The 24,214-nt window shown below is 37.4% G+C and overlaps 1 protein-coding gene across 1 annotated transcript in view; it reads left to right on the top strand.

Annotated features, from left to right (window-relative positions):
* The window catches only part of LOC123541778 (CTD small phosphatase-like protein 2), a 127,929-nt gene that overhangs the window by 23,633 nt on the left and 80,082 nt on the right, over nt 1-24,214 (top strand). Inside the window, exons 3-4 of the mRNA XM_053531233.1 lie at nt 12,806-12,971; nt 16,944-17,087. Coding sequence (XP_053387208.1) covers nt 12,806-12,971; nt 16,944-17,087 — 310 coding nt within the window. The remainder of the gene's footprint in view (nt 1-12,805; nt 12,972-16,943; nt 17,088-24,214) is intronic.

Here is a 24,214-nt window from a genome sequence, read left to right as displayed (position 1 = left end):
TCATCTAGTGGTATTCTACTAAGATTGTTCAAATTATCCCCCTAGGGTCAAATATGGCCCTGCCCCGGGGGTCACATGGTTTACATAGACTTATATAGGGAAAAACTTTGAAAATCTTCTTGTCCAAACCACAAAGCCTAGGGCTTTGATATTTGTAATGTAGCATCGTCTAGTGGTTCTCTACCAAGTTTGTTAAAATTATCCCCCTAGGGTCAAATATGGCCCCGCCCTGGTGGTCACATGGTTCATATAGACTTATATAGGGAAAAGTTTTTAAAAACTTCTTGTCAATAACCTACAACATTCAGATTTGGACCACATGTATGGTTTTGAGTGGCAAGATGAACCTTGACATGAGTTGACCTTGATTTTGACCTAGTGACCTACTTTCACATTTCTGTAGCTACAACCTTCAAATTTGGACCACATGCATAGTTTTGTGCACTGAAATAAACTTTGACCTTAACATTGACCTAGTGACCTACTTTCACATTTTTGAAGGTACAGGCTTCAAATTTGGACCACATGCATAATTTCTTGTTCCAAAATGAAATTTGACCTTGATTTTGACCCAGTTACCTACTTTCACATTTCTCAAGCTGCAGCCTTCAAATTTGGACCACATGCATGGTTTTATGTACCGAAACAAACTTTCACCTTTACATTGACCTGGTGACCTACTTTATCATTTTTGAAGGTACAGGCTTCAAATTTGGACCATATGCATAGTTTTTATTTCCGAAATAAAATTTGACCTTCATTTTGACCTAGTGACCTACTTTCACATTTCTCAAGCTATAGCCTTCAAATTTGGACCACTTGCATAGTTTTGTGTACCGAAATGAACTTTGACCTTAAGATTGACCTAGTGACCTACTTTCACATATATGTAGCTACAGGCTTCAAATTTAGACCACATGAATAGGATTGTGTACCGAAACAAACTTTGACCTTGACATTGACCTAGTGACCTACTTTCACATTTTTGAAGGTACAGGCTTCAATCTTGGACCACATGCGTAAATTGGTGTTCTGAAGTGAAATTTGACCTTGATTTTGACCTAGTGACCTACTTTCACATTTCTCAAGCTACGGCCTTCAGATTTGGAACACATGCATAGTTTTGTGCACTGAAATAAACTTTGACCTTAACATTGACCTAGTGACCTACTTTCACATTTTTGAAGGTACAGGCTTCAAATTTGGACCACATGCATAATTTCTTGTTCCAAAATGAAATTTGACCTTGATTTTGACCCAGTTACCTACTTTCACATTTCTCAAGCTGCAGCCTTCAAATTTGGACCACATGCATGGTTTTATGTACCGAAACAAACTTTCACCTTTACATTGACCTGGTGACCTACTTTCACATTTTTGAAGGTACAGGCTTCAAATTTGGACCACATGCATAGATTAATGTTCTGAAATGTAATTTGACCTTGATTTTGACCTAGTGACCTACTTTCACATTTCTCAAGCTACGGCCTTCAGATTTGGACCACTTGCATAGTTTTGTGTACCGAAATAAACTTTGATCTTAAGATTGACCTAGTGACCTACTTTCCAATTTCTCAAACTACAGTCTTCAAACTTGATGCACATGCATAGTTTTGTGTACAAACCACTTTGTCCTTGAAATTGATCTAGTGACCTTCTTTCACATTTCTCAAGCTACAGCTTTCGAATTTAGACCACATGCACAGTGTTGTGTACGGAAATGAAATTTGACCTTGAGCTAATCAGTAAGTCTTGAAATTTGGAACACACAAAAATGGAAAATTGGTGGGCGCCAAAATCACTCTGTGATCTCTTGTTTCAACATATCTCTGTAATTACTTGATGGATTTGATTCAAACTTGAAATACTTATTCCTCATCATCATCCACATCATCTGACATAAGGGCCATAACTCTGGCACCAATATTTCATGAATTATCCCCCCTTTTCACTTAGATTTTCAGGTTAAAGTTTTGATGCACTTTCACTCTATCTCTGTTATTACTGAATGGATTTGATTCAAACTTAAAATAGTTGTTCAACATCATCCACAGCATATGACACAAGGTGCATAACTCTGGCACCATTTTTTCATTAATTATTCCCCCTTTTTAGCCCACCATCATCAGATGGTGGGCTATTAAAATCACTCTGCGTCCGTGGTCCGTCCGTCCGTCATTCCGTCCGTCCGTCCGTTAACAATTTCTCGTTATCGCATCTCCTCAGAAACTATTGGGGGGATTTTGACCAAACTTTGTCAGAATGATGTATTGGTACCCTAGTTGTGGCCTTCTGAAAATCAGACTGGTTCAACAATTTATGAGTGAGTTATGGCCCTTTGTTTATTTCTATATTTTACATAGATTTATATAGGGAAAAACTTTGAAAACCTTCTTGTCCAAAACCACAGAGCCTAGGGCTTTGATATTTGGTTTGAAGCATCATCTAGTGGTCCTCTACCAAGATGATTCAAATTATTTCTCTGGGGTCAAATATGGCCCCGCCCTGGGGGTCACATGGTTTATATAGACTTATATAGGGAAAAACTTTGAAAACCTCTTGTCCAAAACCACAGAGCCTAGGGCTTTGATATTTGGTTTGAAGCATCATCTAGTGGTCCTCTACCAAGATGATTCAAATTATTTCTCTGGGGTCAAATATGGCCCCGCCCTGGGGGTCACATGGTTTATATAGACTTATATAGGGAAAAACTTTGAATAACCTCTTGTCCAAAACCACAGGGCCTAGGGCTTTGATATTTTGTATGTGACATCATCTAGTGGTCTTCAACTAAGATTGTTCAAATTATACCCCTAGGGTCAAATATGACCCTGCCCTGGGGGTCATATGGTTTACATAGACTTATATAGGGAAAAACTTTGAAAATCTTCTTGTCCAAACCACAAAGCCTAAGGCTTTGATACTGGTAATGTAGCATCATCTAGTGGTTCTCTACCAAGTTTGTTAAAATTATCCCCCTAGGGTCAAAAATGGCCCCGCCCCGGGGGTCACATGGTTCATATAGACTTATATAGGGAAAAGCTTTTAAAATGTTCTTGTCAATAACTACAAACATTCAAATTTGGACCACACATATGTATTTATTTTGAGTGGCAAGATGAACCTTGACATAGTTGACCTTGATTTTGACCTAGTGACTACTTTCACATTTCTGTAGCTACAGCCTTCAAATTTGGACCACCTGCATAGTTTTGTGCACTGGAAAAAACTTTGACCTTGATTTTGATCTAGTGACCTACTTTCACATTTTTGAAGGTACAGGCGTCAGATTTGGACCATATGCATAGTTCCGTGTTTCAAAATGAAACTTGATATTGATTTTGACCTAGTGACCTACTTTCACATTTCTCAAGCTACAGCCTTCAAATTTGGACCACATGCATAGTTTTGTGTACCAAAAAAAACTTTGACCTTCACATTGACCTAGTGACCTACTTTCACATTTTTGAAGGTACAGGCTTCAAATTTGGACCACATGCATAGTTTTGTATTCCGAAATAAAATTTGACCTTGATTTTGACCTAGTGACCTACTTTTACATTTTCAAGCTACAGCCTTCAAATTTGGACCACTTGCATATTTTTGTGTACTGAAATGAACTTTGACCTTTACATTGACCTAGTGACCTACTTTCACATTTTTAAGGTACAGGCTTCAAATTTGGACCAAATGCATAGTTTTGTATTCCAAAATAAAATTTGACCTTGATTTTGACCTAGTGACCTACTTTTACATTTCTCAAGCTATAGCCTTCAAATTTGGACCACATGCATAGTTTTGAGTACCGAAATGAACTTTGACCTTTACATTGACCTAGTGACCTACTTTCACATTTTAGAAGGTACAGGCTTCAAATTTGGACCACATGCATAGTTTTGTATTCTGAAATAAAAATTGACATTGATTTTGACCTAGTGACCTACTTCTACATTTCTCAAGCTACAGCCTTCAAATTTGGACCACTTGCATAGCTTTGTGTACTGAAATGAACTTGACCTTAAGATTGACCTAGTGACCTACTTTCACGTTTCTGTAGCTACAGGCTTCAAATTTAGACTGCATGCATAAGATTGTGTACCGAAACAAACTTTGACCTTGACATTGACCTAGTGACCTACTTTCACATTTCTCAAGCTACAGCTTTCGAATTCGGACCACATGCACGGTATTGTGTACTGAAATGAAATTTGACCTTGAGCTAGTCAATAAGTCTTGAAATTTGGAACACTCAAAAATGGCACATTGGTGGGCGCCAAGATCACTCTGTGATCTCTTGTTACTTAGAATTTCAGGTTAAAGTTTTGGTACACTTTCATTCTACCTCTGTTATTACTGAATGGATTTGATTCAAACTTAAAATAGTTGTTCAGCATCATCACCCACATCATATGACACAAGATGCATAACTCTGGCACCATTTTTTTCATGAATTATTCCCCCTTTTTACTTAGAATTTCAGGTTAAAGTTTTGGTACACTTTCACTCTACCTCTGTTATTACTGAATGGATTTGATTCAAACTTAAAATAGTTGTTCAACATCATCACCCACATCATATGACACAAGATGCATAACTCTGGCACAATTTTTCATGAATTATTCCCCTTTTTACTTAGAATTTCAGGTTAAAGTTTTATGCACTTTCACTCTATCTCTGTTATTACTGAATGGATCTGATTCAAACTTGAACAATTGTTCAACATCATTACCCTTATCATATGATGCAAGGTGCATAACTCTGGGACCAATTTTTCATGAATTATTTCCCCTTTTTACTTAGAATGTTTGGTTAAAGTTTTGATGCACTTTCACTCTGTCTCTGTTATTACTGAATGGATTTGATTCATACTTAAAATAGTTGTTCAACATCATCACCCACACCATATGACGCAAGGTGCATAACTCTGGCACCAATTTTTTTTATTAATTATTCCCCCTTTTTACTTAGAATTTTAGGTTAAAGTTTTGATGCACTTTCACTCTGTCTCTGTTATTACTGAATGGATTTGATTCAAACTTAAATAGTTGTTCAACATCATCACCCACACTATATGACACAAGCTGCACAACTCTGGCACCAATATTTAATGAATTATGCCCCTTTTTGCTTAGGATATACTTATATAGTGTTTTGATACATTTTATCTTTACCACTCTTATTACTTTAAGTTGATACTTTTGACACAGACTGAGCATCTATTGTGCAATATCTTCTTCCACAATTGGAGTCATTAAACATTCCAGTGACAGCTCTAGTTTCCTCAGATGTGCCCAGTTTCACTATCCAGCATCGAAATAGTCGAGCACGCTGTCTCCTGTGACAGCTCTTGTTTAATGAGTTATGGCCCTTTGTTTATTTCTATAATTTACATAGATTTATATAGGGAAAAACTTTGAAAATCTTCTTGTCCAGAACCAGAGAGCCTAGGGCTTTGATATTTGGTATGAAGCATCATCTAGTGGTCCTCTACCAAGATGATTCAAATTCTTTCCCTGGGGTCTAATATGGCCCCGCCCTTGGGGTCACATGTTTTATATAGACTTATATAGGGAAAAACTTTGAAAAACCTCTTGTTCAAAACCATAGGGCCTTGGGCTTTGATATTTTATATGTGACATCATCTAGTGGTCTTCTACTAAGATTTTTCAAATTATCCCCCTAGGGTCAAATATGGCCCCGCCCCGGGGGTCACATGGTTTACATAGACTTATATAGGGAAAAACTTTGAATATCTTCTTGCCCAAACCACAAAGCCTAGGGCTTTGATATTTGTTATGTAGCATCATCTAGTGGTTCTCTACCAAGTTTGTTCAAATTATCCCCCTAGGGTCAAATATGGCCCGCCCTTGGGGTCACATGGTTCATATAGACTTATATAGGGAAAAGCGTTTAAAATCTTCTTGTCAGTAACCTACAACATTCAAATTTGGACCACATGTATGGTTTTGAGTGGCAAGATGAACCTTGACATGAGTTGACCTTGGTATTGACCTAGTGACCTACTTTCACATTTCTGTAGCTACAGCCTTCAAATTTGAACCACATGCATAGTTTTGAGCACTGAAAAAAACTTTGACCTTGAGATTGACCTAGTGACCTACTTTCACATTTTTGAAGGTACAGGCTTCAAATTTGGACCACATGCATAGTTTTGTTACATTGACCTAGTGACCTACTTTCACATTTTTGAAGGTACAGGCTTCAAATTTGGACCACATGCATAGTTCTGTGTTCCGAAAAAAATTTGACCTTGATTTTGACCTAGTGACCTACTTTCACATTTCTTGAGCTACAGCCTTCAAATTTGGACCACTTGCATAGTTTTGTATACCGAAATGAACTTTGACCTTAAGATTGACCTAGTGACCTACTTTCACATTTCTGTATCTACAGGCTTCAAATTTAGACCACATGCATAGGATTGTGTACTGAAACAAACTTTGACATTGACCTAGTGACCTACTTTCACATTTCTCAAGCTACAGCCTTCAAATTTGGACCACTTATATAGTTTTTTGTACCAAAATAAACTGTGACATTAAGATTGACCTAGTGACCTACTTTCAAATTTCTCAAACTACAGCCTTCAAACTTGATGCACATGCATAGTTTTGTGTACAAAGAACTTTGTCCTTGAAATTGATCTAGTGACCTATTTTCACATTTCTCAAGCTACAGCTTTCGAATTCGGACCACATGCACAATGTTGTGTACGGAAATGAAATTTGAACTTGAGCTAGTCAGTAAGTGTTGAAATTTGGAACACTCAAAAATGGCACATTGGTGGGCGCCAAGATCACTCTGTGATCTCTTGTTTATGGTTGGTAGGACTCATGAACAGAGTAAAAAATTTACAGAATACAGGTTTGGGTCAGTAAAGTTGAAAAGAATGTATTTATGAATAAAACAAAATGGCAGATTTACATTAGGAGCAATTAAATAATTATGTATGAGCAAATAAGTTTCGAAACAAGAACGGGCATTTGAAATTGATTAAGATATTGAATTCTTCAATCGAAATTCAAAGGACTGACGACCAGAAGCAATCATTTGCACTTGCAAAACCCGATGTGAAAATACTTTCTGTAGTAGCCCAGAGGCACCTGTAGTGGTTTTCCTCCACCATCAAAAGCTGGCAAAATGGCAATATGTACTATATTGCTTCAGTGTAACCGCAAAAAGAAATATATGGTTGGCTTTCGCATGGCGGAAAAATGGCAAGAACGCGTGAACTAGGTTAAAATTCAGCCCGGGTGTGAAGGAATATAGTCCTAAAGCCTCTTGAAATGAAAGTACCATTTTTAGCCCACCATCATCAGATGGTGGGCTATTAAAATCACTCTGCGTCCGTGGTCTGTCCGTCCGTCATTCCGTCCGTACGTTAACAATTTCTCGTTATCGCATCTCCTCAGAAACTACTGGGGGGTTTTTTACCAAATTTTGTCAGAATGATGTATTGGTACCCTAGTTGTGTCCCCCTGAAAATCAGACTGGTTCAACAATTTATGAGTGAGTTATGGCCCTTTGTTTATTTCTATAATTTACATAGATTTATATAGGGAAAAACTTTGAAAACATTCTTGTCCAAAACCACAGAGCCTAGGGCTTTGATATTTGGTATGAAGCATTATCTAGTGGTCCTCTACCAAGATGATTCAAATTATTTCCCTGGGGTCAAATATGGCCCCGCCCTGGGGGTCACATGGTATATATAGACTTATATAGGGAAAAACTTTGAAAAACCTCTTGTCCAAAACTACAGGGCCTAGGGCTTTGATATTTTGTATGTGACATCATCTAGTGGTCTTCAACTAAGATTATTCAAATTATACCCCTAGGGTCAAATATGGCCCCACCCTGGGGGTCATATGGTTTACATAGACTTACATAGGGAAAAACTTTGAAAATCTTCTTGTCAAACCACAAAGCCTAGGGCTTTGATACTTGTAATGTAGCATCATCTAGTGGTTCTCTACCAAGTTTGTTTAAATTATCCCCCTAGGGTCAAATATGGCCCCGCCCCGGGGGTCACATGGTTCATATAGACTTATATAGGGAAAAGCTTTTAAAATCTTCTTGTCAATAACTACAACATTCAAATTTGGACATGTATATTTTTGAGTGGCAAGATGAACCTTGACATGAGTTGACCTTGATTTTGACCTAGTGACCTACTTTCACATTTCTGTAGCTACAGCCTTCAAATTTGGACCACATGCATAGTTTTGTGCACTTCAAAAAACTTTGACCTTGATTTTGACCTAGTGACCTACTTTCAGATTTTTGAAGGAAAAGGTATCAAATTGGGTAATATGCATAGTTCCGTGTTTCAAAATGAAATTTGACATTGATTTTGACCTAGTGACCTACTTTCACATTTTTGAAGGTACAGTCTTCAAATTTGGACCACATGCATAGTTTTGTGTTCCGAAATGAAATTTGACCTTGATTTTGACCCAGTGACCTACTTTCTCATTTCTCAAGCTACAGCCTTCAAATTTGGACCACATGCATGGTTTTATGTACCGAAACAAACTTTGACCTTTACATTGACCTAGTGACCTACTTTCACATTTTTGAAGGTACAAGCTTCAAATTTGGACCACATGCATAGTTCTGTATTCTGAAATAAAATTTGACCTTGATTTTGACCTAGTGACCTATTTTCACATTTCTCAAGCTACAGCCTTCAAATTCGGACCACATGCATAGTTTTGTGTACCGAAATGAACTTTGACCTTAAGATTGACCTAGTGACCTACTTTCACATTTCTGTAGCTACAGGCTTCAAATTTAGACCACATGCATAGGATTGTGTACCAAAACAAACTTTGACCTTGACATTGACCTAGTGAACTACTTTCACATTTTTGAAGGTACAGGCTTCAGATTTGGACCACATGCATAGATTTGTGTTCTGAAGTGAAATTTGACCCTTGATTTTGACCTAGTGACCTACTTACACATTTCTCAAGCTAAGCCTTCAAATTTGGACCACTTGCATAGTTTTGTGTACCAAATTAAACTTTGACCTTAAGATTGATCTATTGACCTACTTTCACATTTCTCAAGCTACAGCTTTCGAATTTGGACCACATGCACAGTGTTACATGTGTACGGAAATGAAATTTGACCTTGAGCTAGTCAGTAAGTCTTGAAATTTGGAACACTCCAAAATGGCACATTGGTGGTCGCCAAGATCACTCTGTGATCTCTTGTTCAAATTATACCCCTAGGGTCAGATATGGCCCCGCCCCGGGGGTCATATGGTTTACATAGACTTATATAGGGAAAAACTTTGAATATCTTCTTGCCCAAACCACAAAACCTAGGGCTTTGATATTTGTTATGTAGCATCATCTAGTGGTTCTCTACCAAGTTTGTTCAAATTATCCCCCTAGGGTCAAATATGGCCCCGCCCTTGGGGTCACATGGTTCATATAGACTTATATAGGGAAAAGCTTTTAAAATCTTCTTGTCAGTAACCTACAACATTCAAATTTGGACCACATGTATGGTTTTGAGTGGCAAGATGAACCATGACATGAGCTGACCTTGGTATTGACCTAGTGACCTACTTTCACATTTCTGTAGCTACAGCCTTCAAATTTGAACCACATGCATAGTTCCGAGCACTGAAAAAAACTTTGACCTTGACATTGACCTAGTGACCTACTTTCACATTTTTGAAGGTACAGGCTTCAAATTTGGACCACATGCATAGTTTTGTGTTCCGAAATGAAATTTGACCTTGATTTTGACCTAGTGACCTACTTTCACATTTCTCAAGCTACAGCCTTCAGATTTGGACCACATGCATAGTTTTGTGTACTGAAACAAACTTTGACCTTTACATTGACCTAGTGACCTACTTTCACATGTTCGAAGGTACAGGCTTCAAATTTGGACCACATGCAGTTCTGTGTTCCGAAAAAAATTTGACCTTGATTTTGACCTAGTGACCTACTTCACATTTCTCGAGCTACAGTCTTCAAATTTGGACCACTTGCATAGTTTTGTGTACCGAAGAAACTTTGACCTTTACATTGACCTAGTGACCTACTTTCACATTTTTGAAGGTACAGGCTTCAAATTTGGACCACATGCATAGTTCTGTGTTCCGAAAAAAATTTGACCTTGATTTTGACCTAGTGAACTACTTTCACATTTCTTGAGCTACAGCCTTCAAATTTGGACCACTTGCATAGTTTTGTGTACCGAAATGAACTTTGACCTTAAGATTGACCTAGTGACCTACTTTCACATTTCTGTATCTACAGGCTTCAAATTTAGACCACATGCATAGGATTGTGTACCGAAACAAACTTTGACATTGACCTAGTGACCTACTTTCACATTTCTCAAGCTACAGCCTTCAAATTTGGACCACTTATATAGTTTTTTGTACCAAAATAAACTGTGACATTAAGATTGACCTAGTGACCTACTTTCAAATTTCTCAAACTACAGCCTTCAAACTTGATGCACATGCATAGTTTTGTGTACAAAGAACTTTGTCCTTGAAATTGATCTAGTGACCTATTTTCACATTTCTCAAGCTACAGCTTTCGAATGCACAATGTTGTGTACGGAAATGAAATTTGACCTTGAGCTAGTCAGTAAGTGTTGAAATTTGGAACACTCAAAAATGGCACATTGGTGGGCGCCAAGATCACTCTGTGATCTCTTGTTGAAGGTACAAGCTTCAAATTTGGACCACATGCATAGTTTTGTATTCTGAAATAAAATTTGCCCTTGATTTTGACCTAGTGACCTACTTTCACATTTCTCAAGTTACAGCCTTCAAATTCGGACCACATGCATAGTTTTGTGTACCGAAATGAACTTTGACCTTATGATTGACTTAGTGACCTACTTTCGCATTTCTGTAGCTACAGGCTTCAAATTTAGACCACATGCATAGGATTGTGTACCGAAACAAACTTTGACCTTGACATTGACCTAATGACCTACTTTCACATTTTTGAAGGTACAGGCTTCAGATTTGGACCACATGCATAGATTTGTGTTCTGAAGTGAAATTTGACCCTTGATTTTGATCTAGTGACCTACTTACACATTTCTCAAGCTAAGCCTTCAAATTTGGACCACTTGCATAGTTTTGTATACCGAATTAAACTTTGACCTTAAGATTGATCTATTGACCTATTTTCACATAAATTTCTCAAGCTACAGCTTTCGAATTTGGACCACATGCACAGTGTTGTGTACGAAAATGAAATTTGACCTTGAGCTAGTCAGTAAGTCTTGAAATTTGGAACACTCAAAAATGGCACATTGGTGGGCGCCAAGATCACTCTGTGATCTCTTATTAAGAATAATTACGTTTCCGACAAATCACTGCAAAAGTATTCAAAATCATTGGAGTTAATGGATAGTCTATAAATGTAAACATCCGAGTTCAACGACAGCACTAGCGGCCGTTTTCGACAGTCTTTTTTTCCGACCATGCCCATGTAACGGCTAATATACTTTTTCAGGAATAGCGTAGAACCCGGAAACTTTACACAGGTCTTCCGAAAGGACACATCTGTTAAACCAGATCATAAAAGTTTTCACAGGTTGTTCATAAACAAAACAGTTTGCGCAAAACTTTGGATTTTTTGCTCGATTTTTCAAACTGAAGAAATTATTGCGAATATCTCAAAACGTAACGATCGTATCTGGCCCAGAAATTGTAAATGTTAGCCATGGTCATTCCTTGACAAAACTGTCAAGTTGATTTGCAAGAATTGGCTTCGTTTTAATAGAAATAAATGAAAGACTTTACCTACCGATTTACAGCTGGGTTACATTTCCAGCTGGGTTACATTTCCAGCGGGCATCAGGATAGCCGGTTATCCAGTGTGTTATTGGTATGATTTCCCGAGGGAGTACAATTCAGCGCTCCTGTCCAAATCCAGCATATAAACCGGTCGCGCTGAAGTATCTTAAGCTATTAAATTCCAAGGGGAAAATATGATCTTTGAGGGAAAACATAGCTTTCTATGGCTACAGTATTCAGCCTATATTTGGCTGTAAAAATAGCACACAAAAAAAAGTCATTGGTCCACACACCACTATGTATTATTGGCCTGTTGACGGCATAATTTAAGCTCTGCATACTTCAGGTAAATGTGAAATTTTTGTGAGCAGTTTGAAAGCGAATCAACTCGATAGATGCGATATACGCATGTACAGGAACAGCATCGGGAAACGGAATTTAGGGTGACTTTTTTTCACATTTCTGTACAAACAGAGTGAAGTCATAAAAAAAAGCAAAAACTTATGTGAAGTTGTGCACCTGGGATTTTGTTCCAAATTTCTCTCCGTCTGACCAAAGTTATGCCCCTTGATTGTCAAAAATATACATAAAATTAAATGGGATACACGTTTGTGTTGCAGCCCGCCTGCTTAGCTCAGTAGGTAAGAGCGTTGGTCTACGGACCATGGGGTCGCGAGTTCGTTCCTCGGGCGGGGCGTATGTTCTCCGTGACTATTTGATAAACGACATTGTGTCTGAAATCATTAGTCCTCCACCTCTGATAATTCATGTGGGGAAGTTGGCAGTTACTTGCGGAGAACAGGTTTGTACTGGTACAGAATCCAGGAACACTGGTTAGGTTAACTGCCCGCCGTTATATGACTGAAATACTGTTGAAAAACGGCGTTAAACCCAAAACAAACAAAAACAAACAAAAAAACGTTTGTGTTGCATGTATCTTAAAAAGTTATTTATTTAGAGTTGTGTATGTAAAATGATATGATTACACTGTCATAACAGGGTGTTTGTGAAGAACCATGTAAGAAGACAAAGAAAGATGCAGCGGTTGAGACTGTCAACTGTAATGGTATAGATAGTAGTGTTGGTGGACAGGAGAATGAACTGACAAAAGCTCCATGTTACATTAACAATGACTTTATCACATCTACACCACAGATCTCAAAAGGTAATGCAGTTTCTGTCCAAATAACTATATTTTTTAAATCCATTAGCTTGACTAAGAATGGTCCAAGCTATTCTACTCCCCATGGTGTCGGCATTAGTGTCACACCCAGATAAACGTTTTGCATGGAAGTACTTGTAGCTATCATTTAAGGGCATATAGCATTGAAACTTACTTTTTTTCTAGGTCAGTTGCCAACCTCACTGGGTTAAGTCTCGAATTTTAACTCTGGTGTGTATTTTGGCCAAATTATGCCCCGTTTTGGACTTAGAAAATCCTGGTTAAAAGTTTGGCATGCAAGTTACTATCTCCAGAACTAATGCTGGTATTGAATAGAAACCCTGCATGTGTCTTCAAGGTTATAAAACTAGGTGGTATCATCAAGTGATTCAAGTCCCATAACTCTGACATGCATTTTTGCCAAATTATCCCCCGTTTGGACTTAGAAAATCCTGTTTAAAGTCCTGCATGCAAGTCACCATCTCCAAAACTAATGCAGATATTGAATTAAATTATGCCCCCTTTTGGACTTATTAGCTATTACTTACTTAAAGGCATATAGCTTTGAAACTTTTTCCAGCCTCACTTGGTCAAATCCCATAACTCTGACATGTATTTTGGGCAAATTTTGCCCCCTTTTGGACTTGAAAATCCTGGTTAAAGTTTTGTTGGCAAGTCGTATCAAAAACTAATGCAGAAATTGAATTACAGGGCTCAACACCGGCCTCCAAAAAATAATAAACTTTTTAACCTATAAAAAAATAATAGCCAAAACTGATGCGGACCTTTGCATGCAATTTTTATAAAAATGAAAATAATAAATTTTAACATATATATTTTTAGCTTAGCTCACCTGAACCAAAGGCTGGTGGTGAGCTTCTGTGACTGCTCAATGAAAAACTTTGAAAATCTTCTTGTCCAAAACCGCAAGACTTGGCGCCTTGATATTTGGCATGTGACATCATCTTATGGTCCTCTATCAAGATTGTTCAAATTGTGCCCCTGAGGTGAAAAGAGGCCCAGCCCCGGGGGTCACAAGTTTTACATAGACTTATATAGGAAAAAACTTTAAAAATCTTGTCTAAAACCACAAGACCTAGACCTTGGATATTTGATATGTAGCATTGCCTTATGGTCCTCTACCAGAATGGTTCAAATTATTACCCTGGGGTGAAAAGAGGCCCCGCATCGGGGTCCTCAAGGTCTTACATAGACATATATAGGAAAAAACTTTAAAAATCTTCTTGTCTGAAACTGCAAGGCCTAGGCTTTTGATATTTGGTGTGTTGCATTGCCTTGTGGTTCTCTACCAAAATTATTCAAATTATTACCCTGGGGTGAAAAGAGGCCCAACCCCGGTGGTCCCAAATTTAACATAGACTAATATAGGGAAAAAAATAAAAGTCTTCTTGTCTGAAAGTTCAAGGCCTAGGCTTTTTATATTTGGTATGTATCATTGCCTAGTGGACCTCTAACAGGATTGTTCAAATTATGCCCCTGGGGTGAAAAGAGGCCTCTTGTGGTGGTCACTTGTTATATGAGTTATATAGGAAAAAATATTTCAAACATTATCAGATCATGTTTCCTGGACTGTTTAAATATATTTACCTGTTGTATCCAAGTGATTACGTGTCACCTTACTGTAACCTTGACCTTCTGACCTACTTTTTTTTTTTTGAGATACAGCCTTGAAATTTGGATGACATGTACAGTTTAGCATACCTATCTTAAAACTGACTTTTCAGTTACCATGAATGTGACCTACTGACCTACTTTCTAATATTTTAGCATCAGTTTACCATTTTTAAAGCTTTAGCTTGGAAATTTGTTCAAGCAAACAACTTTACTCAGGTGAGCAATATAGGGCCATCATGGCCCTCTTGTCTTAATTGCTTTAAAAAATTGTAGGCCCCAACAGAGGGTGTGGGAATCTAGGATTCAGGGAAATTACCTCCTAATATTGGTGGTGGGGTCCCACTATAAATGTTTAAAATGCTATATTCTGATGGATTGAAGGCATTTACAAGACACATATTCAGCTGAAATGGTTGATATTGACTGACATTTTGGACTTGGCAATGGCTCAGTTAGTCCCATTCATGCACACATGATATGGGCACAGTTGCACACAGTGGAAACTTTACCAAGTCTTTGAGTAACATTCATGTTTATACTTTTTCTTTATATATATTAAAAGTGTTTTCATGATTCTTTTGACCACAACTGCACTTAAATTGCCCGGAAAGTACAAAACAATCGGGTCACGAAAATACGTGGTATTTGGTATCTATGCACACTATTGAATTACAGTTTTTTGTCAACAAGTTTTTGATGCTTTATTCAATAAATATACTATTTTTAGCTCACCTGAGCAATGCTCAGGAGAGTTTTTGTGATTGCTCAATGTCCGGCGTCTGTCTTTCTTCTGTCATCTGTCTGTCGTCTGTCAACATTTAGCTTGTGTATGCGATAGAGGCTGTATTTTTCAATTGATCTTCATGAAATTTTGTCAGAATGATTGCCTTGATGAAATCCAGGCAAAGTTCGAAAATGGGTCATCTGGGGTCAAAATCTAGGTCACTAGGTCAAATAAAAAAAACCCCTTGAATTTGACGGTAGTCCTTGAAAACTCCTTGACAAGGACAAAAACCCTGAAAACTTAAATTCTGGGGGGAAAACTGCTTGAATTTCACCTAGACTTCTTGAACACTGTCAGTAACTTTGCTGTGCAGAAAGAATAAAGTTGTAAGATAAATCAGAGAAAATGGCAATACATTCTTGAAAATGATTGATTGGGTCACTAATTGATTTCCCCATATGCTTTGATAGTGGTCTGTGGCTGCATTTTATCGAGATTTACATAGTTTATCACCAATGGTATATTTCTGTTTACGTTTTTAACTGGAACACGTAGATAGTGATAGTGAACAGTAACGCCTAAATTTATCTTGTGAGTGATTACAGTGAATAAAATGAGTTTTAAAAAAAATAAATTTATTTGTGTTTACTCTAAAAAGTGTGTGACAAATATAAACAGTAAAAAGATCTTGGTTCCTTTCTTGAACTGGCCAGATCCCATAATGGGTTCCAGAGTTACGGCCCCTGAAAGGGCCAAAATTAGCTATTTTGACCTTGTCTGCACAATAGCAGCTGTATCTATGATTTGATTTTTACAAAACTTGCACACAACTTGTATCACCATAAGATCTTGGTTCCTTTCTTGAAGTGGCCAGATTCCTTTATGGGTTCTAGAGTTATGGTCCCTGAAAGGGCCAGAATTAGCTATTTTGACCTTGTCTGCACAATAGCAGCTTCATTTATGGCTTTATTTTAACCAAACTTGCACACAACTTTTATCACCATTAGATCTTGGTTGCTTTCTTAAACTGGCCAGATTCCATTATGGGTTCCAGAGTTATGGCCCCTGATACGGCCAGATTTAGCTATTTTGACCTTGTCTGCACAATAGCTGCTTCATTTATGATTTGAATTTAATCAAACTTGCACAAAACTTGTGTCACCATAAGATCTCGGTTCCTTTCTTGAACCAGCCAGATTCCATAATGGGTTCCAGAGTCACTTGTAATACCAGCACCATCAAATATGAAACAAAGCAGTATTACCCCTTTAATATGAACAATAGTAGTGTACTCAGAGCTGAAATATTGTAGTCTTTAAAAATGGTAATGACACATCAGTTATAATATGTCATCAGAAAATTCTGATAAACTTTCCTTGTCTATGTTTCCTGACAGCACAGTTGCAAGCCGATTTAACCTTTAGTGTAGTCTGATCTTGGTCTGCTCTAGTAACAAAGGGCCTTAGGCAGAATCACTTGCCACCAGCATTCTAAAGGTTAAGTGTGGAGAAAGGAAGGCTGCCTGCTGACTGTCGTGGTTTTGAAAAAATAGTCCTTGAAAAATTGTGAAAAGTACTTGAATTTTGTCTCATTGTATGAACCATGTCTTTATACAGGTCATCAAAAGAAGAAACCGTTTACACAGATGAAGGAAAATAAATTACCAGACAACATGATTTATCCTTGTAATGCTAGTCTCTTCTCATCTCCTGCCTTCCATGGGTACAGCTGTGACCATGGCTACCATTGTAAGTTTGCAGGTAAGTAGATTAGAACTATCATGGTTAGAATTTAATGTCTTTTTTGCTCTTGCAAATTTTCTTTTTGAACAGAAAATTTAAACTCAAATAAAAAAAGTAAAAATTCATTGTTGAATAAATTTGAATTGCCATTAGTGGTGGATTTTGTTAAAAGTATTAGACTCATGTTAATGGCATTCTTTGTCAGTATCTTTGTTTTATCTTGCAATACTTAAGAATTCAGCTTACAGAGAAAGTTTGAAACTCATGAGAATTGGTCAGAATGTTTGTCTTGATGACCGCTAGGTTAAATATACTTAAAAAATTATCTGATCCTATTTCCAAGACTGTTTAATTATAATTACCTGATGACCCCAAGTAATATGATGTCACTTGACTGTGACCTTGACCTGCTGACCTACTTTCTTGTTCTTTAAGATACAGCCTTGAAATTTGGATGACATACACAGTTTTGCACACCGATTGTAAAACTAAATTTCATTGACCGTGAATGTGACCTACTGACTCTCTTAATATTTTAGCATCAGTTTGACATTTGAAACATGTAGCTCATATTACTTAGGTGAGTGATCCAGAGTCATCATGACCCTCTTGTTATATCAGAGGCTCCTACTTTTCTCCTACTTTTTCATCAAAGGTCACTTGAAAGCCTGATCCTGTATAATTTTTCTTACAGATTTCAGTAGTTATCTTTAATATTGTTTACTATGACCTTCTCATCTGCTTTTTTTGTTTTTGAAGCTTTAACAAAGAAATTCAAGCCACACAGATTTCAGTATTTATTTGAATAATCTGGTTAGCATAACACCAAATTTGGTCAGTAGCATCCTGGTATGGATCTTTATCCAGTTTGTTCAAAAGGTTTAGCTTGGCTCATTTTAGGGGCCTCCAGAGCTGAAAACTGAAAAACCTATAACAACTTCTTTTCATGCACTGCTTGATGGACCTTCATCGAACTTGGTCTGTAGCATCATTATAAGGTCCTCTGTTCAAATTGTGCAGCTTAAATTATTTCAAGATGTAATAGTCAATTTCAATTGAGCGACTTAAGGTCACTATGGCCCTCTTGTTCACTTTGCAAGACCAGAGTTATGGCCATTGACTAAGTCAGAAAAGTTTGGGTCCCATGTATCTCAAGATGTACTTAAGGATAACATGGTGTAATAGCCATATTTCATATCTTGTAATTGGATGGTAATATTTAAATGAAATTTGGTCACTTTAAAGACATTAAAAATTAAAAATGTTTCATCGAGAGATTTTTAAAATTTTATCATATTTTGGGAGAGATAATCGGTATTGAAGTTTACATTGATGCCTATGGGAAATATATAATTTCTTTGATTATAAGAATCTGAACTTGAGTTTCGAGAAAATTTTGCTGTAGAAACTGCATTATATGATTCTGATACAAATATCAAAAAAAGAAATCTAAAATTCCATGTTAAAAAAAGGAGAAAATTATTTTTTTCTAGTTTTCAGAGGAGATAACTCATGAAAAACCAAAATTATTAGGGGAGGTAATCTAAAGGAAATTTTTGAGAACTTCTGTCACTGTATAACTTGTCAAATGACAATATGCACCTTATTAGTCCCCTACTGGTTGAAAACCAGTTTCGGGGACTATAGGAATGCGCTTTTCCGTCATTCCGTCCATTCGCAATTTCGTGTCCGGTCCATAACTCTGTCATCCATGAAGGGATTTTAATATTACTTGGCACAAATGTTCCCCATGATGAGACGACGTGTCATGCGCAAAACCCGGACCCCTAGCTCAAAGGTCAAGGTCACAATTGGAGGTCAAAGGTCAACAGGGCTTTTTTCCTGTCTGGTCCACAACTCTCCCATCCTTGAAGGGATTTTAGTATTACTTGGCATAAATGTTCCCCATGATGAGATGATGTGTCATGCGCAAATCCCGGACCCCTAGCTCAAAGGTCAAGGTCACAATTGCAGGTCAAAGGTCAACAGGGCTTTTTTCCTGTCCGGTCCATAACTCTCCCATCCATGAAGAGATTTTAATATTACTTGGCACAAATGTTCCCCATGAGGAGACGACGTGTAATGCGCAAAACCTGGACCCCTAGCTTAAAGGTCAAGGTCACAATTGGAGGTCAAAGGTCAACAAGGCTTTTTCCTGTCCGGTCCATAACTCTCCCATCTATGAAGGGATTTTAATATTACTTGGCACAAATGTACCTTATAATAAGACGATGTGTCATGCACAACTTCAGACCCCTAGCTCAAAGGTCAAGGTCACACTTAGCAGTCAAATGTTATCATAGCATGAACAGGGTCTGTTTCGTGTCCGGTGCATAACTCTGACATTCATTAAGGGATTTTAATATCACTTAGCACAAGTGTTCCCCATGATGAGACGACGTGTCATGCGCAAATCCTGGACCCCTAGCTCAAAGGTCAAGGTCACAATTGGGGGTCAAAAGGTCAACAGAGTTTTTTTCCTGTTCCGTCCATAACTCTGCCATCCATGAAGGGATTTTAATATTACTTGGCACAAATGTTTCCCATGATGAGACGACGTGTAATGCGCAACACCCAGTACCCTAGCTTAAAGGTCAAGGTCACACTTTGAGATCAAAGGTCAAGAGGATTTTTAGCTCACCTGAGCAATGCTCAGGTGAGTTTTTCTGATCGCTCGATGTCCGGCGTCTGTCGTCCGTCGTCTGTCGTCTGTCGTCTGTCGTCCGTCGTCTGTCAACATTTAGCTTGTGTATGCAATAGAGGCTGTATTTTTCAATTAATCTTCATGAATATTGGTCAGAATGATAACCTTGATGAAATCTAGGCCGAGTTCGAAAATGGGTCATCTCGGGTCAAAAACTAGGTCACTAGGTCAAATCAAAGAAAAACCTTGTGTATGCGATAGAGGCTGTATTTTTCATTTAATCTTCATGAATATTGGTCAGAATGATAACTTTGATGAAATCTAGGCCGAGTTCGAAAATGGGTCATCTCGGGTCAAAAACTAGGTCACTAGGTCAAATCAAAGAAAAACCTTGTGTATGCGATAGAGGCGGTATTTTTCAATTAATCTTCATGAATATTGGTCAGAATGATAACCTTGATGAAATCTAAGCCGAGTTCGAAAATGGGTCATCTCGGATCAAAAACTAGGTCACTAGGTCAAATCAAAGAAAAACCTTGTGTATGCGATAGAGGCTGTATTTTTCAATTCTTCTTCATGAATATTGGTCAGAATGATAACCTTGATGAAATCTAGGCTGAGTTCTAAAATGGGACATCTGGGGTCAAAAACTAGGTCACTAGGTCAAATCAAAGAAAAACCTTGTGTATGCGATAGAGGCTGTATTTTTCAATTGATCTTCATGAATTTTGGTCAGAATGATTGCCTTGATGAAATCTAGGCCGAGTTCGTAAATGGGTCATCTCGGGTCAAAAACTAGGTCACTAGGTCAATCAAAGAAAAACCTTGTGTATGCGATAGAGGCGGTATTTTTCAATTGATCTTCATGAATTTTGGTCAGAATGATTGCCTTGATGAAATCTAGGCCAAGTTCGAAAATGGGTCATCTCGGGTCAAAAACTAGGTCACTAGGTTAAATCAAAGAAAAACCTTGTGTATGCGATAGAGGCGGTATTTTTCAATTGATCTTCATGAATTTTGGTCAGAATGATTACCTTGATGAAATCTAGGCCGAGTTCGAAAATGGGTCATCTGGGGTCAAAAACTAGGTCACTAGGTCATATCACGTAAAAACCTTGTGTATGCAATAGAGGCGGTACTTTTCAATTGATCTTCATGAATTTTGGTCAGAATGATTACCTTGATGAAAGTTAGACCAAGTTCGAAAATGGGTCATCTCGGGTCAAAAACTAGGTCACTAGGTCAAATCAAAGAAAACCTTGTGTATGCAATAGAGGCGTATTTTTCAACTGATCTTCATGAAATTTAGCCAGAATGATTACCTTGATAAAATCTAGGCCGAGTTCGAAAATGGGTCATCTCGGATCAAAAACTAGGTCACTAGGTCAAATCGAAGAAAAACATTGTGTATGCAATAGAGGATGTATTTTTCATTGATCTTCATGAAATTTGGTCAGAGTGATTGCCTTGATGAAATCTAGGTCGATTTTGAATATGGGTTATCTCAGGTCAAAAATTAGGTCACTAGGTCAAATTAAAGAAAAATCTTGTGTATGCGATAGAGACTGTTTTTTTCAATTGATTTTTATGAAATTTGGTCAGGTTGATTGCCTTAATAAAATCTAGGTCGAATTTGAATATGGGTCATCTGAGGTCAAAAACTAGGTCACTTGGTCAAATCAAAGAAAAAACATCTGTATGTGATAGAGGCTGTATTTTTCAGTTGATCTTCATGAATTTTGGTCAGAATGATTGCCTTGATAAAATCTAGGTCGAGTTTGAACATGGGTCATCTAGGATCAAAAACTAGGTCATATCTAAGAAAATGCTTGTTTTATCGCAAGAGACCAATTTTTTGGTCCAATCTTAATGAAAATTGGTCAGAATATTTGTTTCCATGAAATCACTAGGTCAAACATGTTTTACACTGTTATGGAGTGTTTCTTAGGTGAGCGACCTAGGGCCATCTTGGCCCTCTTGTTTTCCTGTCCGGTCTATAACTTTGTCATGCAAAGCAGGATTTAGATATCAGTTGGCACAAATATTCCCCTGGATGAGACAACATGTCATGCGCAAGAACCAGGTCCCTAGGTCTAAGGTCAAGGTCATATTTAGAGGTCAAAGGTCAAATTCAAGAATGACTTTGTACGGAACATTTCTTCTTCATGCATGGAGGGATTTTGATGCAACTTGGACCAAATGTTCACCACCATGAGGCACCCTTGTTTTTTAGAATTACGTCCCTTTGTTGTTACTATAAATAGATTTTATTGTAACTTTTTGTCATTTTCACAAAGTGACAGGTGGCTTTTGTGACGCGCGCGTCGCCCGCCCGTGCGTGCAAAAACTTTTTGCTTTGCCCTCTCTAGAGGTCACTTTTTTTCATGGGGTTTTTATGAAAATTTGGTCAGAATGTTCACCTTGTGATATCAGGTCAAGTTCGAAAATGGGCTGTGGGGGTCAAAAACTGGTCAGTAGGTCTAAAATAGAAAACCTTGTGACTCTCTAGGGGGCCAGATTTTTCAATGGATCTTCAGAAAATTGATCAGAATGTTCTCTTGATGTATCAGGTCAAGTTTAAAACTGGGTAACTGCGGTCAAAAACAGGTCAGTAGGTCAAATAATAAAAAAAACCTTGTGACCTTCTAGGGTCATATTTTTAGGGGATCTGCATGAAAATTGTCAGAATGTTCATCTTGTGATATCAAGGTAAAGTTCGAAAGGGGTCAGTCGGTCCCCCCCCTGGTCATTTGGCAAATAATAGAAAAACTTTGTGCCCTCTGTAAAAAGCCGTTATTTTTCAGGGATCTGCATTAAAATTGGCCAGAATGTTTATCTTCATGAATCTAGGTCAAGTTTGAAACGGGTCGATGCAGTAAAAAAACTGGTCAGAGGTCAAAAAATAGAAAATCCTGTTACCTTCTAGAGGTCTTTTTTTCATGGGATCTGCTGAAAAATTGGTCAGAATGTTCAGGGGGATGATACTGGTCAAGTTCGAAACGGGTCACGTGCCTTAAAAAAACTAGGTCACTAGGTAAATAAAAAAAAACCTTGTGCCCTCTGTAGAGGCCCATTATTTCTTTGGGATCTGCATGAAAAGGGGTCAAAATGTTACCTTGAGATATATAGGTCAAGTTCGAAACTGGGTCAACTGCGTTCCAAAACTAGGTCAGTAGGTTAAAAAATAGAAATCCTTTTGACCCCCCTAGGGCCATATTTTTAAAAGGTCTTCATGAAAATTGGTGAGAATGTTCATTTTGTGTATCTAGGTAAAATTTGAAACTGGGTCATGTCAGTAAAAAAACTAGGTCAGAGGTAAAATAATAAAAAAACCTTGTGACCCTCTCTAGGGTCATAGTTTTCAGGGATTGCATGAAAATTGGTAGAATGTTCATTTTAAATGATATCTAGTCAAGTTCGAAACTGGGTTACGTGCATTAAAAAAATAGGTAGTGGGTCAGATAAAGAAAAACCTTGGGGCCCTCTGTAGGGCCAGTATTTTGGGATTGATAAAAATTGGTCAGAATGTTCTCTTGATAATTCTAGGTAAAGATTGAAATGGGTCACATGTTATCAAAAACTAGGTCGTAGGTAAAATATAGAAAAAATTGTGGACCTCTCTAGAGGCATTTTTTCATGGGTTTTTTGAAGTTGGTTGAATTTTCATCTTGTGATATCTGGTCAAGTTAAAACTGGGTAAAATGTGGTAAAAAAAACTAGGTCATAGGTTTTAAAATAAAAAACCCTTGTGCCTTTGGGGCCCATATTTTCCCCAATGTATTTCTAAAAATTGGTGAGAATTTTCACCTTGAGTATCTAGGTAAAATACAAAACTGGGTCTTCCCTTCAAAAACTAGTTCATTTTTTCAAAAAATAGAAAAACCTTGTGCCCCTCTCTAAGGCCTATTTTTCAATGGATCTTACAAAAATTGGTCAAAATTTTTTCTTGATGATATCTAGGTAAAGTTAAAAACTAGTTCCCCTGAGCTCAAAAACTGGTCACTATGTCAAATAATAAAAAAAAACGACGCATCCCCAGTTCATGTGGGGAAAGGGTGAGCGTTTCAGGCCCATCATGGTCCTTTTGTTTATTACTGGCGGTAAGAAAATTGAGACCTTTTTGTGGTACAGCATGTGTACATCAATTTTTAGGTGTATTTTGACCTATTCCCCTGGGTAAAGGTTTCTTGTGGACTTTATTATTATTATTTTTTTTTTTTTTTTTTTTTTTTTTTTTTTTTTTTTTTTTTTTTTTTAAATTAAATTTTCCCTTTGTTGTTACTATAAATAATTTTGAAATGATAACATTTTTTTAATCGCAAAAAAATTCAATATGAAAAAACTGGGGGGTTTTTATATTTGCACATTTTAACCCAAAGTGGGTTTTTTAAACAATTTTTATGTGTACTTTGTTTTTATCATTGACAGTATCATTTCTTATGTTATAGCAGTAGAGAAAATTAGGTGCCTTCCGTAGGGGATTTTGTTTGCAGGGCAATAC

This window comes from Mercenaria mercenaria, chromosome 19 (assembly GCF_021730395.1).
Source record: "Mercenaria mercenaria strain notata chromosome 19, MADL_Memer_1, whole genome shotgun sequence".
Classification (NCBI taxonomy): domain Eukaryota; kingdom Metazoa; phylum Mollusca; class Bivalvia; order Venerida; family Veneridae; genus Mercenaria; species Mercenaria mercenaria.
Note: the sequence above shows the minus strand (reverse complement) of the source record. Positions and strands in the feature narration are given on the sequence as shown.